Source organism: Zophobas morio, unplaced genomic scaffold (assembly GCF_036711695.1).
Source record: "Zophobas morio isolate AGI-343-1 ecotype UQ-CSIRO unplaced genomic scaffold, CSIRO_AGI_Zmor_V1 ptg000011l, whole genome shotgun sequence".
NCBI classification, from domain to species: Eukaryota; Metazoa; Arthropoda; class Insecta; order Coleoptera; family Tenebrionidae; genus Zophobas; species Zophobas morio.
Genome location: NW_026972116.1, coordinates 14,988,344 through 15,008,035, shown reverse-complemented (window position 1 = coordinate 15,008,035; position 19,692 = coordinate 14,988,344). Strand labels below are relative to the sequence as shown.

Below are 19,692 nucleotides of genomic sequence, written 5' to 3'. Positions count from 1 at the left end.
CATCAAAATGTTATTATTTTCTTTATTGTAATATTAAAAACCAATAGTACAAATACTTTAATTAAGATGGCAATATTTTATACCGGTAACACCCGCTTTTCGCAAAATTACTATCTTAAACAAACTAATAAATAACATTAAATACTCGCGTCACATATGTTTTATTGTTATTACTTTATGATACTACACCTGGAGATAAAAACTTTCAAATTTATTGCTAACTTTTGATTCAAACATTTTGTTGAATTAAGTCCTCATTTCCATCATGAAGCTACTGTTTTTATTTATCATATCAAGCGTAACTTTTACCACGGTAAGAAGTTATTTTTACTTTACATAAACCATCGCGACTTCATTAAAATTAAATATATAAATTCTAGGCTAACAAATATGATGTTGAAGCAGAAATAACAGAAAAATTAGAAGATCTTAAGTCAACAGTTCAAGGCACAATTTCTGTGGCATTTATCACCAATTTAGTTAAAGATTTCACCAGCTATCGTACCAGTATGATCTACTCATCAGCGTCAGCACTAGGACAACAATCTCAAACTTTCAGAAATCGTATTAACAACCTTAAAATGTCTGCACAATACGCCGGTAAAAACATTGACGTATGTTTGTCAACCAATGAACCCCTTCTAAACAAACTAGCAAATGACGCATCTACACAACTGAATGAATGTGTCATTGTTGCAGACAGTGAAATGGCCATTATTGAAAAGGACACGAATTATAGAGTTGACACGTTAATGAATGAAGTTCACAAGTTAGAATTTCAGCTTGATATATGCGCAAACGATCTTTTGTGTCAGGCATCTGTGACTACAGATATTGAAACATCTATGTTGAGCATACCCCAAAAAATAGGAGTAGAAGTGGACCAAGCAGTAATATTAAGCGACGAGTTGAAAGTGCAGATAAAACCTTGTATGGACCCCAAAGTTGCACAATATAGTTTGGAAGCCGGTGCAGTTGCAAGTGAAATAACCCGTTGTGTTAACAATATACTATCGTCTTAAAAATATATCTAGTTTGGCATGTAAAATTTATTATCAATCTGATAAACTTAAGACATACTTGTTCTAATAGCATCCAAAATACGTATGTGTTGTTGTTTGGTCGAACATACAACGTCTCAAAATGATGACTTCAGTTATTTACATAACAAAAGACTGTGATCACTATCATATCACCACTTTACAATAAAAGATAACCGAAAATTTCGTGGATACAACAATTTTTCGGTTGGGAAGTTTTGACTATTGTCAAAAGAAAAATGGCGCTATGTACTGTCGTCTATGGACGTAGTTGGGAAGCCATCTTGACGCGATTTGCTGAACAAAGTGCTTGTTCTCAGCCAGTATAAGCTGTTTATCCGTTTCACTTTATTGACACCAGTAGAAGATAATAGCACCGATAAAGTTTATTATTATTACATACTTCTATAGACAAAATCTACCCTTTACCGAACCCAGTGTGTACGCAATGCGTGTCTTATTTTTAGTTTTCGTAACTATTGTAGTAAGTGGTCTGAATTTTTTTTGAACAGCTAAAATATTTTTTTCTATTCTAGACTGCTAAGGTTACAAATCCTCAAAGACAGCTTTACGACCTGGAAGATGAAATCAGAGAAAAACTAGAAAACCTTAGATCAACCGTTAGAGGCTCAATTTCTGCAGCAATAAGTTCAGTTGACAACATGATGAGACAATTGTTCAGTTTTCGAAATTATGCAATGTTAAGCGCCACAAGTGCAGCTAGAGAACTGTTCCAGACGTTTAATAATCAAATCACTACTCTTAAAGATTTAGCCCATGCAGCTAACCAAAACATTGATGTCTGCTTAGAAAACAATGAACCCCTTTTGACCGACTTATATGAAGACGTCGTTAATATATTGTGGGAGTGTCTGACATTCGCAGATAGAGAAATGTCAATTATTCAAAAAGAAGCTAATTACAAAATAGACACACTTATGAGTGAAGTGAACATGTTTGACTTTCAGGTTGACTTATGTGCAGGAGATTTTTTGTGTATGTCTTCGCTCATTACAGAAATTGAGCTAGCGATGATAAAAATACCACAAAAAATTGGACTCGAAGTCGAACAAGTTAATGAACTTTTCAACGAGTTGAAAGTATTGATACAAGAGTGTATGGATTCTAAATTAGCACATATTACTACAGAAGGCGGTGCAATTGTTACTAAAATTACCGATTGCGTTAATAACATATTAATTGTTTAAAATGTCACGTTCAAGATCTAGTTTTAAAACTCGATAAACTTAGATACAATATATCTGATAAAATACCAATTGTATTCAAATAACTTTATTTATTTTAGATAACCAAATTTACTAAATAATATCATTTACACAGTCAGTGATTTCATCCATAATCTGACTTCCCTCAAGCACAAAATTCGCAAGGTTCGTATCAGCGCAGTTTTGTATCTTAACTTTTACAATGTCCATTTCATCTTCTGCACCGTCCACATACACCTGAATCTGCAGAGGCAAATCTTCAGTAGCAGCTTTAATCTGATCGATCACACCAGAAATGCACTCTTCGTCTCGTCTACATTGATCCAAAGCAAAACTCAAACTGCGAACACTGCTGTAAACAACGTCCACTTGATATCGAGTATCGTTGAGTGTTGTGTCACTTCCTTGTTGCAGAGTAGTGATGCATTCACTCATACTACTTGTGTAACTGTCGGGAAGAGCAGCTAGTTTGTCTTCGTTTCCTTCCAGGCACGACGAGATGTCTGCTTCTGCGGCGAAAGCTAGCTCTTTCAAGTTAGTTAATTCTAAATCTAGTACTTGATGTTCCTGCTCGATGTCTATTTCGGCTTGTAGGCGTACATTGATACTCTCAGCAACTACTTCATAACGCAAGTTGTTTAGTTGATCATGTGCTACTAAAATGTTGCCTTCGACGAGGTCGCTGAGATCATCGAGCAGGGCTTGAGCATCGTCTAACAAATCACTAGGAGCTAAGTGATGTTCGGTTCGAATGATTTTGGCTTCTGTGAAGTTGTTCTAAAATTTGTAATTATTACGTATATTCCAGGAAATATGTTTGGTACGTACCAGAGTTAGGAAAAAGCCAAAGAGCAACAGAGAAACTATTTTCACCGACATATTTGATCAAGAGAGACTATATTCTGGTTGAAAATCGATTTTTTCATTCTATAGATAACAGTTTTAAGAGGAATGGAAATGAAGATTGTATCGAACAATGGAGGCGAACGAGGAGAACATACTTTTGATAAGTAGTAAGAGAGTGGAGTTGAATTTCAACTGGTAACAAAAATCTAGACTATACTATCTCTATTTGTATATTTCCATATAAATCGAGTGATTTATATCATATTATCAATATAATTTTTGGTGACAATACTTGGGCCAACAATCGAATTGGATCTAAGACTGATGCTAGCCTAAAGCCAAGGATAAATGAAGATTGAGACAAATAAGTAACATCCACACAGTTTTTTTAAACTCTAAACAAATTGCAACTTAAAATTCATAATTAACATTAATTACCTTCTTGTTGCAAATCTCCAGAAAAGTGTGACCAATATTCATATTCGCAAAATTTATAGATACCAAAACAAAAATACTTTATAAAATTTATTATATAGTAACAGAAACGCTTAAAAATCTAAAACTACATCGCTAGTATGTACAACAATTGCCATATTTATAGACTATCCAAACATTGCTGAAGTACAGTAAGAGCTATATTCCCGTCAGTTACAAACTGGGAGATACTAGTGCTTGTACAACCATCAACTTGATTTGTCGTTGTTTCAATAAGCGGGATCGTATTGTGCACTGCAGAGTCAATTATTTGTGGTAGTTCTATTTTATGTGCATCAATCTGTCGAACTACAGGGGAAACACATAATATACTTCCTGTGCTACTACATGCCTGAAGCTGAGCTTCGTCCTCGGCAACTTTGCTATTTGTAGCATCTATGTCTCTTATACCATCATTATAAACTTGATTCACCTGTTGGTTAACACCAACAACACAAGATTGCAAACCACTAAGTGCATCGTACAAAATTTGGTCGATTTGTGGTTGATAAAGTCTAAGGCATGGACCCGGACTTTGACCAACACTCAGCACCAAATTTACCATATCTTGAACATAACCATCGATCTTAGTGGCTTCGCTTTGAATTTGAACCTTTGCCTTCTCTGATTCATCATCGCCATAGTTTATACTGGCTTGCCTCGCGTCGTCTAGCTGTGTATGTCCTGCCAGAATTGCAGCTTTGACAGTTTGTTTTAGTTCGCCAAGTTTCACTAGAGCATCGTCGTACAAAGAGAATGGGGCAATGGAAGCCGCTCTGGGTTTAATTTTGACTACATTTGCGTCGCTAAACTAAAAGAAATAAGCATTTGTTTCAAGTTTAACTTATAATTTATTTCTTACTTGTGTAGCCAACACAGAGGCAACGACGATGTAAATAACGCTTCGGAACATTTTGGGCTAAATGCTGTCTATGACACAGTTAGAGTAAGTTCGTCTTTTATATAAAGCTTAATCTTAAAATTTTTAATTTAAAAAAATAAAAATCAGAACAATAGTTATTCTAGATAAGGGAATAAAAATCTAGATTACAGAATTGCATTACTATCAAAAACTACACTTCGGGACAACTGAAATGACGCAATCGTAAGACTTGAGATACACGACTTAAAAAATGTTAGACAAAAAATTTGTTACGAAAGAATAGGGAGATTAAATTTCAAAAAAGTTAGATGGTGATTGTGAGTGCATTTTGAATGTTTTTATTAGAGTAGTACTGTTTGGATATCTATCTGAAATTTTTTGTAGTTTTTATAACACCATTTCCCATTTTGTATTTTTCTTTAAGTTCTGCCTTTGACATGTTCTCCGAGTTTCTGTATCTGTGTACAAAATAAAATTATTTGTATGATATCGATATCATCAATATAGTTTGTGATCATAATACCTGACATGCCAATCGAATTGAATCGTAGATTGATCACACAAATTCCATATTGACATCATGACAAGGACTTTGCCTTACACTGAAGACTCGACAAGAAAATAATTTTTTCAATAAATTTTATTCCAATTTTGAAAATGGAAATTTTGAAGAAGAATGATGTCTATTATACCCAACAGACCAAGGTTTACGAGGATAACATTATAAATTCATCCATAATGGAAGAAAAATGTAAGATGATCTACTCATCTAATAACAAATATAATTTACTCTTGAAGAGCTACAACTAGACATCTAGAAAAAATGTACTTACTACCAGCATTATTGGGCAGTTGAACATCATTAAGATATAGCAAGAATAAAGTTGGTCCAAGATTGGCCCCTGCGTAACTGCACTAGGAGTAGCGTACATCTCAGAACAATAATCCCTAGCTCGACAAACTGTGCTCGATCAGATAAAATGGAAGAAAACAACTGATCCAAATTATCACAACAAAAGATCGTAATTTATGCAGTAAAATGTGATAATTAACAATATCTTGGAAAGATCAGCATCATATCCACCCGTACTTTGGATTCAAACCATTGGAGATGTACTAAACGAAATCCCATATACTAGTAGCGGTTGATTTATGTTGAACAAAACCATACTGACTAAGACTTAATGAACTAGATATGTGAATATACGAAATTGTTGGACAGTATTGATTCAATACAATTTAGCGAAGTTAGAGATTATATTAGATTTACATTTTTCTAGAATGTGATTTGTGATTTGGAATAACTTTTGATACGTTTCACTTATTATGGAAAACAATACAATCTTTCACTAAAACTGATGGAATATGTTGTTAGAACCCACTGTGACATTTTTTGCTGCTTTGAATTTATCGTCATTTATGTAGGGTAAGCATGTCACAGATGGTACCACCTATTTTTAAATTATCACAAACATTATCACTTAGGTTTATATTATCACAGTCACTATCATTAACGAAAACAGAACTAAATAATTATACAAAGCTGTCAATAATTTCTTGGGGCGAGGTCAATTCCTTCTCTCTCAGGGATATAATCCCAGGCATGTTTGTAAAATTTTTCTTTAAATTAACATATGTCCTAAACACATTGGATTTGTTTCATTATCAACTCCAACTCTATTGATGGAATTTTTATCGGCTTTAGTCACCTCTATTTCTATTCAGAATCTCAATGAATTAACTCCAGCCATGGAAAAAGTATGATAGATATCAGAGTTAGAAAACTGCAAAAAGGCAACAGAGAACTATTTATATGAGGTTTTAAAACTCCAGAAAAAATAAACTTCTTATCGTGTATAATGAGTTTCTTTAATCAGAAAACTTATAGATTCAAAAATAGAAATATTTTCAAAATTTATTATTAACTAATACGAAAGTTTGAAACTTCAATAAAACTACATATCAAATACGTACATTTGCCATATTACATATTACTGAAACAAGCTTGAAGCTCACCAAGTGCTACATCTCTGTCACTTTCGAAATTTATAATGCTGGAACTCGTACAACCATCTACTTTTTTTGTCATAGTTTTAATAAGTGAGGTGGTTTTGTGCACTACTGACCCAACTCTGTGTTAACACCAGTAATACAAGATGCCAAACCATTAAGTACATTGTTCAAAATTTTCTTAATCCACGGTTGATAATAATCCAGGCAGGGAGCCGGATCTTGACCAACACTCTCCACCAAATTTACCATATCTTGTACATAACCATCGATTTTAGTGGCTTCATCTTGAATTTCGACTTGTGCCTTATCTGATTCTTCCTCAGCATACTCCGTACTGCCTTTTCTAGCGTCGTCTAGTTCTTTGTCTGCTGTTTGAATTGCATCGCTGACAATTTGCTTTAGTCGTACAAAGAAATTGGAGCAATGTATATCGCTAAATTAAACTAAAAGCAGTGTCAGTACTGTCACCCTAATTTTGTAAATAATGAAATTACATCATCAAGTTTAAATCATGTCGTTAATATTATAACCTGTTATGAGAATTCTTGAGACGGAAAACGACTTGGATCTTGCATTGTTCATTCTACAAGTGTGTTTACACTACATGATTTGTCATATGATTTCTCATATGAGTTCTCGTACACTAGCTTTTTTCATATTTACACTGTATGATTTCGCATATTACCTCTGACATTACGTAAGTCACAAAAGCAGTCATAAGCAAATCATAGCTGATGTCAAGAATAGGACGGCCTCTATTTTGAAGAGATTTTGTGTATTGTTTTGTTTGAATTTCGAGCGACTATAACTATAACACACCGACCTGATACTGATACTGGAACAAGTAAAACCTCCAAAGCATTCCAGAGCCCAATGTGCTTTGCTTCCTTAAATTTTTAAGTTAGGTTTTCTAAAATTTGATAATTTCAGTTCACTCGTTCATTTTCACTTAACGATAAATTATCTGCGAGAAATCATAGGAGTTTAAACCGAAAATCTGTTAACGGTATGATACCTTGAAATCATAGGACTTTCCATACAATTTATCTAAGTCAAAAGAAATCCAAGTAACATCCTGTGTTCCCCAAGAGAGTCACTTTGGTCCAATCTTATTCCTCTTATTTATAAATGATATTGTTTCAAATATTCAAAATGTTTATTATTTGCAGATGATTTAAAACTGTTTTTAGAAATAACGAACAATAATGATATTAATAATTTTCAAAAAGACATTGATTCATTAAATAATTGGTGTAAGGATAACGACATGTCATTAAATATAAATAAGTGTAAAATTATATCTTTCGCATGGATAATCCCCTTGAATATCAGTATTATATTGGTAACATCAGTCTTCAAAGAGTTGCAATCATTTCGGACCTAGGCATTATTTTGGATATAATTTTCATATAGATGGTATTATAAAAATAGCGTATAGATTAACTGGATTTATAAAGACAGGATAAACATTTCAATAATGTAATGGTAATCATCAAATTATTTCATTCGTTAGGTCTATTCTTGAATACATACGGCTGTGTCATTTGGAATCCATATTACAGAAATGGGGTTGAACTAATTGATAAGATACAAAGAAAGTTGATTAATTTCATTTTATTTAAACTTAAAATAGACAAAAATAAATATTTTATGAGGATCGCTTTCATTTGCTACGATTGGAAACACTTGAATTTCGTAGGAATAAATTTATGTTAATTTACGTTTATAAAATTTTGCATAATCAATTTGATTGTCCAATTTTAATTTTTTTTTTAACTTTCGAGTTCCTAATTATGGTACTAGGGGTAATGATTTATTTTCTATTGATCTTCAAAGAACTAATCATTAGAGAGAATTGCAAGACTAATTAATGAGCTACCTTCATCTATCGATATATTTAATTGTAATTTGAATCTCTTTAGAAAAATCGTATCCTTTAATCATATTTATTGAGTTTTATTATTTCTGTTTGTTTTAAGGTACAATCTGCATTGTTCAAATTAGATTATTTTTTATTAACTACGTCTCATTAGCTTTAGGTATAAATTACTTTGTAAATTGCCTATTTTGATTTTTCTGTTGGCAATTAAGTAACAATAAACAACAAAAAATCATATGACAAATCATGTACCTAATGTAACCACACTTTTATACCGTAGACATAAATCCCAAACTATTATCATTTACGTGACAAAAAGTTTGGCTAAGAGATGAGAATTAACAAGACTTTTTTTAATTAATTTTAAAAATAAGCACTTTCAATATTGAAGAGAAATTTCTCGCTAGACGAAATTAGCCTAAGACGAAGAAACAATAAATAATTAATTAAAAATTCTTCTTCGCTTTGCCATTTCGTCAAACGATAAGACTCAGCCGACATAACAGCCAATATTCGAAATTCTAAATAAATTTTCGTTTTTATCATTACTTTGCAAGATGTGTAAATAAATTTTTAAGGTGATTATCAATATTAAGAATAACAAAAAGGTATTATTTTGCACTTACGGTTTCAAGACTAGATTGAAAAACATAAATATTTTCAAATTTTTTTATTTACTTATATGGTTTAAAACTACATAGCATAGGATCCTGTACATCCGTCATATTACATTTTATTAAAACAATCTTGAGCTGCACTAAGAGCGTTATTTCCCTCAGTTTCGAATTTAGTGACGCTGGAACTTGTACAACCATCAACTTTATTTGTTACAGTTTCAATAAGTGCGGTGGTTTTGTGCACCACTGTTTCAATTGTTTCTCGTAGTTCTATTTTGTCTGCATCAATCTGTCGGACTACCGGGGAAACACATATGACACTTCCTGTGCTTTTACATTGGACAAGCTGATCTTCGTCCTGGGCTACTTTGTCGTAAGTAGAATTTATATCATTCCTACCATCGTTATAAACTTGAGCTACCTCTGAATTAACAGTACCAATACAGGTTGTCAAACTATCAGTTGCATTATTCAATATTTGCTCGATGTTCGGTTGATAGATTCCGAGACATCGACTCGGATCTTGACCAACGCTCTCGACCAAATTTGCCATATCTTGCACATAACCGTCGATCTTAGTGGCTTCATCATGAATTTCGACCTGTGCCTTATCTGATTGTTGCTCAGCGTAGTTTGCGCTCTCTTTCTTGCCGTCATCTAGTTCTTTATCTCCTGTCTGGATTGCAGCGTTGACAATTTGTTTTAGTTCGGCAAGTTTGCCCAGAGCATCATCGTACAAAGAAGTTGGAACAATTTTTGTGGCTTTGGATTTAATTTTCAACGCATTTGCATCACTAAGCTGAAAGAAACAGACATTAAATATAATTTTAAATAATATTTTATTTCTTACATGTGCAGCCAACACAGAGGCAACAACGATGAAGATTACGTTTCGGAACATTTTGAGGTAACTGTTCTGACTGACTAACACATAAGAGTGAGCTCGTCTTTTATATAAATCTTAATCTATAATAATTGGGGCAAGTTCTAAAAAAACAAATACAAATGTGGGGCAAAGGATTGCATCATTATCAAAAACTGTAAGTACATCCACAACAACTTAAATGTGGCATTCGGAAGGCTTTAGATTATGGACTTAAAACATGTTAATGTATGGTTCTGTATAAATTGCGTCGATTAGCAAAACATTAGTTACGAAAGTGTAGTTACTTTTTAATGAGATTTTTAAATTAAATATGACTAAGACAAAATAGAGGAGATTAATTTAGAGAAAGTTAGCCTGGGTGCTACAAAAATGCTACGATTATTGAAGTACCCAAAAAATTATTAAATAAGCTGCATGAAAATATATAAGCTTTGACAATGCGAAGTGGTAAATAATTCCCGATAAACTAATAAAATTTAAATAGTAACAGTTTAAATTAACTAGGCATCTAGTAAACAATTTGCTTACTACCTAAAAAAATTAAATTTAAATCTGCCTTCAATCCGTATCTGGTTAAGTGGTGCGTAGTAAATACTATAGTAACTAATTTCACTAAAATAAAGTTATCCAGAATTGTATAAAATTAAAAATGTGTGCCTAAAAACTCTTCACGACATTATTTCGCCAACTAAACTAATCCTAGGTACATAATACCCTGGTTAAATTAGTAGGTATAATGTACAATGTAAAATTAAAAGTAAAATTTCAACGTCAGTAACTTTGATTTTAGTAGATATTACTTGAAACTTAGCTAAACTGCAAACTGCAAATTTTTCTCAAGGCAATGGTCGATACAGTTCCAGACATCTGGTTGGATCTTGACCTGCAGTTTCAACTAAATTTATCATGTCTTCATGTCTTATATGCATCAATCTCTTTTATTACCTCCACTTTGAAATAGAACTTTACTTTGTTCTTGTTCATTATACTGTCCGTAATTTTTCTTCACTTCTTTTAAACGTACATGAGCTGTCAAGATTAAACAACTAGCAATTTGTTTCATTTCATAAACTTTAGTTAAAGTAATCGTGCAAAGCCTGTATTACAAAATACTTCTCTAGCGAGAGCAAATATTTACAAGCAAAGTGATACTAAATTTAGATTTATCATTAATTTTGTACAAAATTTAATCTTTTAGTATGAAGTACAAAAAAACAAAAACAATTAATTTTATAACATTTTAGACAAACAACATAAAAATTTAGAACAAGGTGCGTCAAACAACTTATATTTACATGAAGCAATAATTAAAAAACATCAGATGTATCGTTTTCCAAAAAGTCTTAGATTATCTATATTTTGCGTTTTGTTCGATATAGATAAATAAAACTTAAGGCGATTACCTCATTGTCATATTCAATGCACAACAACAATTGCGAAAGCAAAAGTATTAAAAATAGTATACTTCAGTTTAATTACACTACATTATAGAGAACAAAATCCAAAAAAAAAAAAGAAAAATATTGAGGACTGAATTTGAAACGTAAAAGTTAATATTATTAAAAACATATTCATCAAATAAGGATCCGCAAAGCTCTGCAAATCAGAGCCATTTGCATGATAACTTTATGCCGTGATTAATCGATACACTGGCTGTATTTGACGCCTATACCTTTATATCAGCTTTTGTGTCGATCTTATAAATAATTCATTTGGAATTTAGTGTGTGCCTCGACAACAGTGATTTATACGGAGCTTTTGAATTACTATACAAAAACTGTATAAGTTAATGCACCGTAACCTTCATAAATTCCTCGATAAATAACAGTGAACTTGCCGTCTGCCGTTTTCTGTTTATAAAGTTAAATATACAAAGTTCGAAAGTCGGTATTAGAAAATTCTTTCGCAAATAGAAGATTTAAAGAAGTCATTGTCTAAATTGAAGTTATTGAAGTTTGTCTGAATGCTCTCAACACAACAATAAAAGTGTCTTTAATGGGGACCGAAGATTGAGGTTTTCACTTTCCCGTCGTTTTCGCTTCATTTCACCTTTGAAAAGCACAATTTTTCAAGCTTTCGTTTCTCCTGTTTTACTTTCCAAAGATGAATTTTGTAAAATAATGAAATTTCTAATAAGTATCACCGTGGAAACATGTTTCTTGGTTAACACACATTACTGATCTGTTTTATTGTCCATGTGTTTATTCTTTACGCTGTAAAAAACAAAGGATACAATTATTCTTTTCAAAAGTAGTGCTTAAACAAAAAATCCAATACCAAAACACTACAGGATTAACTATGTTTACATTATGAGCGGAAGCTGGGATGACTTTGATAAATATAGAGGCTTATGTTTGTCGAGGTTTCAGAGCTTATAGAAAATGTAGGTCCCCGTTTCCGTCTGTCTATCTGTTGGCAATTTTATTAGATAGGTGTCCTCAGGAATTACTGGAATTATTACTTTAAGGTCCCGTTTTACTTTTTATATATGTATAAAGTTTATCCTAAAATAAATAGACTTAACACAAAACGATTTTTTTTTAATTTTCAATTAATCACCATGTAGATTCATCAACATTTCTTGCCTATACATTGTCAAAAATAACTATTTTGTGTAGAACTACGAACACAATAATTCTCCAAGCGACACTTTCACATTATCAGCAATGTAATTCAAGTAGATCATCTTCACTAAATTGCTTAATCCATGCCGTTGGCATAACTACCATCTAATATCTCATAAAACTTGTTAGCGTAACCTGGTGGCAAGCCCTTACCTTCCAAGCAACATCTTGCGCTGAGCTTTAATTAAAAGCTACGACAACATTTTCACATTTATTTACGGCAAGAATTGAAAACGCTTAACCACTGCTCCCTAAATATTCTGCAATTATTCATCCGGGTCGCGCCTCTGAATATTTTACGCCATCAGAATTCCTCTAAAAAATTTACGTATGAAATGGAATCCCGAAAAATGGAAATACCATCCAGAACGAACTTGATATTTCAGAATATGAAGACTCGATTTAATTTGAGAGGGTTTATAATTTCAATTAAGTCTGAAGTCGACTTCTCGTCGTTTCTAATTTATGTTATCTTTATTTTATGACAGTGCAGCATATCCGAGTTGGACGATTCGAAAACTGGAAATGTGACAAAGACGCTTGGGAAGAAATATTCGTAGAAAAATATTGTAATGAGGCCGACTCGAATGTAGTTTGAATTCCCTATCTCAAGGGAGTGCGCCAGATTGAAATTTAATCGGAAATTGGAAGATTGAAAAACTGACGGCGAAATGTATCTTCGGGCATGACAAGTCGTTATGGTTTTTATTTTAACCTACGTCAAGTATCGTTTTACGCATTGAAGCTGCAAGAATAAAGATTCGTGAAAAAACATACAAATAAAGCTGTTTTTATTTTGTAACTGAACAACAAATCCCTCGGAAATAAATTGAAAGAGAGGGAAATATTTTCACCAGAGTAGAAACCAGATATGCTAGGTTTCACTGAATTATGTAGTTGAGGAAATATATTCTGCAAAAGAAATAACACTCTGCTCAATGTTGAAATTTAAGAAATGACTCCTTTGACACCTAATTTTTTATTAAAATGACACCTAGTCAATATCTTAAAATTTTAAATCAAATAGATAGAAGTGGCAACACACTCTAAAAACGTTGTATATTATGAAAAGATTTTAAAATTAATGGTCTTCAAAAAATAAGTGAACATGTATAATTGTATACTTTAAGATTTATTCCAATACTTTCATCTCGTCAGCAATATACATTAATTTACAAAAAAAAGTTAATTACGCATACCTCCCCAATGCTTTTGATTCGAAGGCATTTTGTGTTACGCAAACACACTTGTTTACATTTGGTCTGGCGCGGAGTGCGAGAAAATCGGGTGAACGGTACAATTGCCTGAAAACTATCAATAATTTGAAAAAGCGCAAAGCTGGGTCTATTTCTAATGAGCTTTCCCATTGGAAAATGTCGGCTAAGACTTAAAAAAAAACATGTTCTCAGTAAACTTATTGTTGTAGCCTCAGTTAAGAAATGAACATCTTTATAACTAAATCCTCTGTGTCACTACACCAATTACACTCTTCAAGATAGTCACTTCACTATTACAATATTAGCATTACTACTAGTATTGATTTTCCAGGAATGTCCGAGAAGCTGAGAAAGCAGCATGATTTCCGTCCAACTAAATTTATTATCCCCAATCTCCTTATTGTATCTGACTCGACAATACAATTTGGTTGGTGTAAATCAGTGGACGTCATCCACCTGGATTTCTCTAAAACGTTTGAACGTGTGTCTATTAACGTCATTTTCTATTAAAACTTCAGCATGTAGGAACCGAGAGAAATCTTCTCAGGCCGATTGACAGACTGACGCTTTCCTCTCTAAACCGACGTTCAAAACTGTTTTATTTTTCAGTCAATTTGATTCTACATCCTGAAAACCGATCCTGATGTTCAATTTGAAAAACCCATATTATAAATCCGAGTCTACATTCGGATCCGATCCAGACCTGTGTGGTTTCGATCAGGTTTTAGATCTGTGGATATTTCCGGATTAAATAGCATTACATAATTGGTATACCAGAAAGAGAGTGTCAAAAACAAAATAACGACAAATATAAGAGAAGAAAACACGAAAGACAAACAATATTTAAAGTAGATCTCACATGTAGGTGCTATTTCAAAAAAAAAAATAAATAAATAAGGGGATTTTTAGTAAGTACAATAATAAAGCTGCTTCAAAAACAGAAGAGAAATGAAAGAATATCTTCTTCAATATTATTTATTATACGAGAAATTGACAATTGCGTTAACACCAACACGTATTAAAAATCATCTAAATCCTAAGAAATTTTAGAAGATTCTGCAGCATGTAGTAAAATTCAAACATGGCTTAAACTAAGAAAAATAATTTGTTATACAGGTGGAAAAATATGGGTTTTAAATGTGTTAGAGATACACAAGTCCAAACAAAGAGAATCATCACAACCATATTCGGAGTCATTTTAAATTTAGAACTTGAAAAAACAAAAACCGAAACAAAGGAAGCAAATGTTTTATTTTTATTATATTTATTAACAATTTAAATATGATTTTTTTTCTACTCATTAAGGTTGAAGTTTGTCATTTTCCCATCGCTGGCAGTGGATGAAATTTCATTTCACCCTCTAGTGGAAAAATACTCGGCCGTCTACGATTTTAACGGGTCGTCCAGCCTGAGCGTTTCGCAGCTAGCGAAACGTGTCGCGTATCGCCTGCACCGACCGCACCGTCCGCTTCGCGCGCTTCGAAAATCATGACGCCTAGGCTGGACGACCCGTTAGTGTTTGACGTTTAATACTGCTAGTTTACACAAGTGAAAACAATGAACATGAGTGAGACTGACGAAGTTTCTGAAGAAATTTTGAATGCTGCCAATGCGGCATTTTCGAATCTGATACAAGTGCAGTTATTGATACAGGAAGCAGCCAACTAAGTTTAAACAAAGATACAAGTTCAAATAATACTTACGATAAAAGTGTAAATATTATTGGTGATAATTGCACAAATTGTTCTATTACAGTTAATGTATTTCAAAAATAAAATACCTACCATAAACAAACATTTATTTCCTAATTTCTTAGAAAAAATAGTATATGCAACTCGCGGATGAAGAAATTTCAACGGCTCGAGTTTCTTTTTCGCACTCGCTCGTTGCACTCGCTCGTGTGAAAAAATCACTCTCGCCGTTGAAATTCAACTTCATCCACTAGTTCCATAATGTACTATTATCATTCGGTGGTTTGACAGTCACATTAAGATATTGGTTTATAGATTAGTAGTCTTGGCTAAATGTTGCATAATGCAAAATTGACAGATAATTGACATCGAGAACACCAATCTTAATTCTTTTTTATTTAAAGTCAAACTAATTTTGTCTGCTAACCAAAGCTGTTAAAACAACTAAATTATAAATTTGACGATATATTTATACAACGAAGACATTAAATTTTCTAAATTGAAAAAAATAACGTAAAAAAACTTGTTTTATAGGATCATTGCTCGTTCTACAAACTTGACCTCGTGTGATAATAATGGATCTTATAAAACATATTTTTTAATGTGCTATTATATCTAATACTATTAAACGAGCAAAGTTTGTATATATATATTTATATATATATATATGTAATGGGTTTCTCGAAAACGGCTCTAACGATTTCGATGAAATTTACAGGTTAGGGGTTTTTTGAGTCAAGAAATCGATTGATCATAGTTTTAACTTCTGAAAATTACAGCTTCATGCATTTTCAGCAATTTTCAGGCAGTGAATTATATTTGTTGCTAGGCAACATCAGATGACACTACACGAACACGAGATTGTTTTATATGAGAAGTTTGGGTGACAGTCTGACAGTACGTTTGACGTACCTTTTTATCTTCAATTGTACGTACCGAAACATACTCCACTGTATAGAGGACGTTGAAATTCACCTCCTGAGGTGAGAAAATTTACCAAAAACTAAACAGTGAGCGGATAAAAGGCACACGAAAGTGTGTTGAATTGAGATTATTTTGTCAAGCATTCATTTCAGAGGTTCCACGGTCAGTGTCAACATGTGATCGTTTTCGGGGATGGGACCGTGTTATTTGAGTTTTTGGGCTCAACGTTTCGCACACTTTCGTAAATGGCATCTTCGGGAGCAGGGTTGAGATTGAGAAATTAGGAATAACACAAAAGAGCACGGTAACTCAGTATATTAACCACACCAGAGGCGAAACTCTTCTGGCAGTAAGAATGTGGTTGTGACCTTTTTCTAGAGTCGAGAGAGAACTAGGAAAAAAAAAAACGACAGAGAGAAAATTTGGGTAACAAATGAGATGTCAAACAATAATTCCAGTTTTCTGTTCTTTAATCTCTACATGTCACTTATCAGTGTTTAAAACAAAGACTGCTTATGGAATTTCTTTTTTAATGTGTATTTTTAAGTAGCGCGTGTACTTCAAAATGCATACTATACGCATATTTATCTGTCCTAATCTGATCTAATACTACCAAACGAGCCGAGTGAAACTCGGTCAACCAGATATTTATATTAATTTATAATATTTCAGTTTGACATGTCTCTTGTTAGTTGAATCTAGTTTTTGACAGTTTAGAAGATTATTAGAGACTTTAAAATCTCGACCGGGTGTGATGATGGAGCAATTTTGACACCGCAGCTCATTCGACAAATAAATTCCAGAGAGTATTCACAAATGTAGTGACTGAAGCAAATTTTTGTGTTGGTAATTCTGAATTGGTAGCAATGTTAACATATCTGTTCACAATTCTCAACTTTGACAGGAGCACCTTACAAACGTAATGAGAAAATGACTTGTGCCCTAAATTTCATTTTGACAATCAGATATGCCATCATAAAATTTTAAATTCATTGCCAACCGGACAAAAAAATCAGTCATTAATTTTAAGTCCATCAAAGATTAGATCTTTGTTTCTCCTCGATCCTCTTGGAAGCAGTGTTTGAAATTACTGAAATATAAAATGGTCAAAAAATTCAGATGGGGAGGTGTTGCAAAATTAAGATTTTTGAAAAGTTGTCTCAAAGTCCTCAAAAAATTTTGGCATAGAGATCTCAAGGAACTTATTCGAAAAGGTCCACGGCCACGATTTTCGAAACCTTTATAATGAAAATGATTTTATTTAAGTACCTCGAGGTCTCGAAAAATGATCCAAAAATTCCTTGGGAGAGAGGGGGGAGGTGTCAGAAATTGAGGTTTTTGAAAAGTTGTCCAAAATTCCTCAAAAAAAATTCTGGTATGTAGATCTTGGCAAGCTGGTTAAAAAGAATGTTAATGTTGCCAACCAAGATGAAGAGAAATTCGAGTGGAAAATGAGTATACCTTTAAATATGTCAAAACCTTGCAAAACGGTCAAAAAATTCAAACGGGGAGGCATAGATAGGTATAGGTAGAAGAATTCGCTGAGACCTATATATCAGAATTTTTTCAGAATGTTTGGGCAATACTGTTCAAAAATTCCAGTTTTTTAGTACTGCCGGTATGGATTTTTTAATCACTTTCAAGTTTCGAGATATGATATAAATTTCAGTCTGAATTTTTCAAAAGTCTTAATTCGGGACCATTAAGATTATGGTTTTCGAATCAGCTCGTCGTGACCTATATTCCAAATTTTTTTAAATATTTTGGCAACTAAAATCACAATTTTTTGAAAACCTTGCTCTGGAACCACTAACACTATGCTTTTTGCATCAGCTAGTTGAAATCTACAGGATGAGTAACTACGCAAACGTTCCTTGCCATTTTATTAATTATTAGAAACAAAAAAAGTCAAGAACCTAAGTTGTACGATTCTTTAAGCACTATATTTTAAAATTATTTTTAAGAGGAGATTTTTTCAATATATTGTCAGAACGTAATATCTCCGTTATTAATCGACCTGCTACTATAAAATTTTAAATATAACTTGTCCACACCTTTCGCTATATATGTAACATAAAAAAGTTTTTTTTTTCTATATTTTTATGATCGTCTTCTTTTCAGTATTTTGGTGAAATTTTTCATCGCGCATGTTAAAAGTGTTCTGTTTTTAAGGTCTAACATACAAAATCCTTTTTTTTTTTTTTAAACACCCTATAAATATGTCTGACATATTTTGATTGACCTCTTCTTAGGCTTCACAACCACAGCTTATCTTCGAAATTCTGACGCCGAAATTTATTAGTAGTCAAGAGGTTCACAAAAAATTGCAATAAGGTTATTTTTAAAATCTGTAATATAATATATATAGTTTTAGAAATTTCTTTCTGCCCTATAAAATTTTATTAACAATAACGAGACGCCAGAAATATTTATTGCTCACATCAGTTCACCCGAATTTCTCGGAGAACATTTAGCAGGTAGTTGTAAAATAATGGTCATTTTCGTTTGTGAATAACGATGGTCCCTGTCCGGACCTGGATTATTCTATATTTGGGGATTACCAGCACTCGACAATTTTAAGGTGTAAATATTTCTTGCTATTGTACTACTGTCCGCCTCGTTATTGCCAATAAAATTTTATAGAGTAGAATGAAATTTCCAAAACTATAATTTGTGAAGTGATAAATAAAAGTACGCGCCTTCTTGTGGTATAAATAAAATTGAATCTTCCTAAAGAGAACATTAAAAAATGTTTAGTTATTATAATTTTCAAATATCGATATTTCAATTTTTTCCAATAGAACACTTGCATATTATTCTATTTTTTGTTCTCATTCTTCCAATATTTCGATGTGTTTCTTAAAAAAGTAAAAAATACTGCGATTTTTTACTTTCGACATATTGGAAGAATGAGAACAAAGAATAGAATAAGATACAACAAAATACAGGATATTCTATTTGAAAAAACTGAAATATTCCATATATTAAAATTTTAATTAATTGGTGCTACAACAAAGCGCGATTCTTTATCTATCACCTCACAAAATACTCAGATTTTAAAAATAACCCTATTACGATTTTTTGTGAACCATTCCATTACCAAAAAATTTCAAGAAAATTTGAATAACGTGGCAACGTCGCATTGTAATTTCAAAAATAAGCTGCAGTTATACGAAGTGGCCAATAAGAATATCTAAAAATATACGGGGTGTATATCAGATAATGTTTCGAAGATTTTTAAAGAAATTTTCAAATATATAAATATTTCAATACACCCCATATGAATTCGACCTGACCTGACCTGATCTAACCTGGTCTGACTTAACTTAACTCTGATGCATCGTCCACATCTTTTGGTCTACGTAAAAAAAA

General features: G+C 32.6%; 4 protein-coding genes across 6 annotated transcripts in view; 1 reads left to right on the top strand and 3 right to left on the bottom strand.

The window, feature by feature from the left end:
- LOC135127023 (uncharacterized protein) overlaps positions 1-19,692 on the bottom strand; it is a 331,051-nt gene that overhangs the window by 251,596 nt on the left and 59,763 nt on the right. The gene's annotated exons all lie outside the window — the stretch shown is intronic.
- Positions 212-2,317, top strand: LOC135126520 (uncharacterized). 2 transcript variants are annotated; one of them, XM_064052543.1, is made up of 3 exons: positions 212-313; positions 381-1,524; positions 1,577-2,317. In XM_064052543.1, exons 2-3 carry the CDS (start codon positions 1,489-1,491, stop codon positions 2,246-2,248), a joined length of 708 nt encoding a protein of 235 aa, XP_063908613.1. In that variant the 5' UTR covers positions 212-313; positions 381-1,488; the 3' UTR covers positions 2,249-2,317. The 2 variants fall into 2 exon arrangements, with proteins under 2 accessions (XP_063908613.1, XP_063908614.1); XM_064052544.1 differs by lacking the exon at positions 1,577-2,317 and having other exon boundaries at positions 213-313; positions 381-1,147.
- LOC135126519 (uncharacterized) lies at positions 2,328-3,203 on the bottom strand. The gene is made up of 2 exons (XM_064052542.1): positions 3,095-3,203; positions 2,328-3,043 (listed from the first exon to the last, which is right to left on the bottom strand). Exons 1-2 carry the CDS (start codon positions 3,143-3,145, stop codon positions 2,360-2,362), a joined length of 735 nt encoding a protein of 244 aa, XP_063908612.1. The 5' UTR covers positions 3,146-3,203; the 3' UTR covers positions 2,328-2,359.
- LOC135126518 (uncharacterized) lies at positions 9,017-9,896 on the bottom strand. Its single transcript, XM_064052541.1, has 2 exons — positions 9,829-9,896; positions 9,017-9,777 (listed from the first exon to the last, which is right to left on the bottom strand). The coding sequence occupies exons 1-2, from the start codon at positions 9,877-9,879 to the stop codon at positions 9,088-9,090; spliced, it is 741 nt and encodes a 246-aa protein (XP_063908611.1). The 5' UTR covers positions 9,880-9,896; the 3' UTR covers positions 9,017-9,087.

What these genes read in the sequence shown, in the direction of transcription:
- LOC135126520 (XM_064052543.1), top strand. Translation starts at nt 1,489, where the DNA reads ATGCGTGTCTTATTTTTAGTTTTCGTAACTATTGTA. An exon ending in TAGTTTTCGTAACTATTGTA is followed by an intron (nt 1,525 to 1,576) that starts GTAAGTGGTCTG and finishes TTTCTATTCTAG; the next exon opens with ACTGCTAAGGTTACAAATCC.
- LOC135126519 (XM_064052542.1), bottom strand. Translation starts at nt 3,145, where the DNA reads ATGTCGGTGAAAATAGTTTCTCTGTTGCTCTTTGGCTTTTTCCTAACT. An exon ending in TTGGCTTTTTCCTAACTCTG is followed by an intron (nt 3,044 to 3,094) that starts GTACGTACCAAA and finishes TACAAATTTTAG; the next exon opens with AACAACTTCACAGAAGCCAA.
- LOC135126518 (XM_064052541.1), bottom strand. Translation starts at nt 9,879, where the DNA reads ATGTTCCGAAACGTAATCTTCATCGTTGTTGCCTCTGTGTTGGCTGCA. An exon ending in CCTCTGTGTTGGCTGCACAT is followed by an intron (nt 9,778 to 9,828) that starts GTAAGAAATAAA and finishes TGTTTCTTTCAG; the next exon opens with CTTAGTGATGCAAATGCGTT.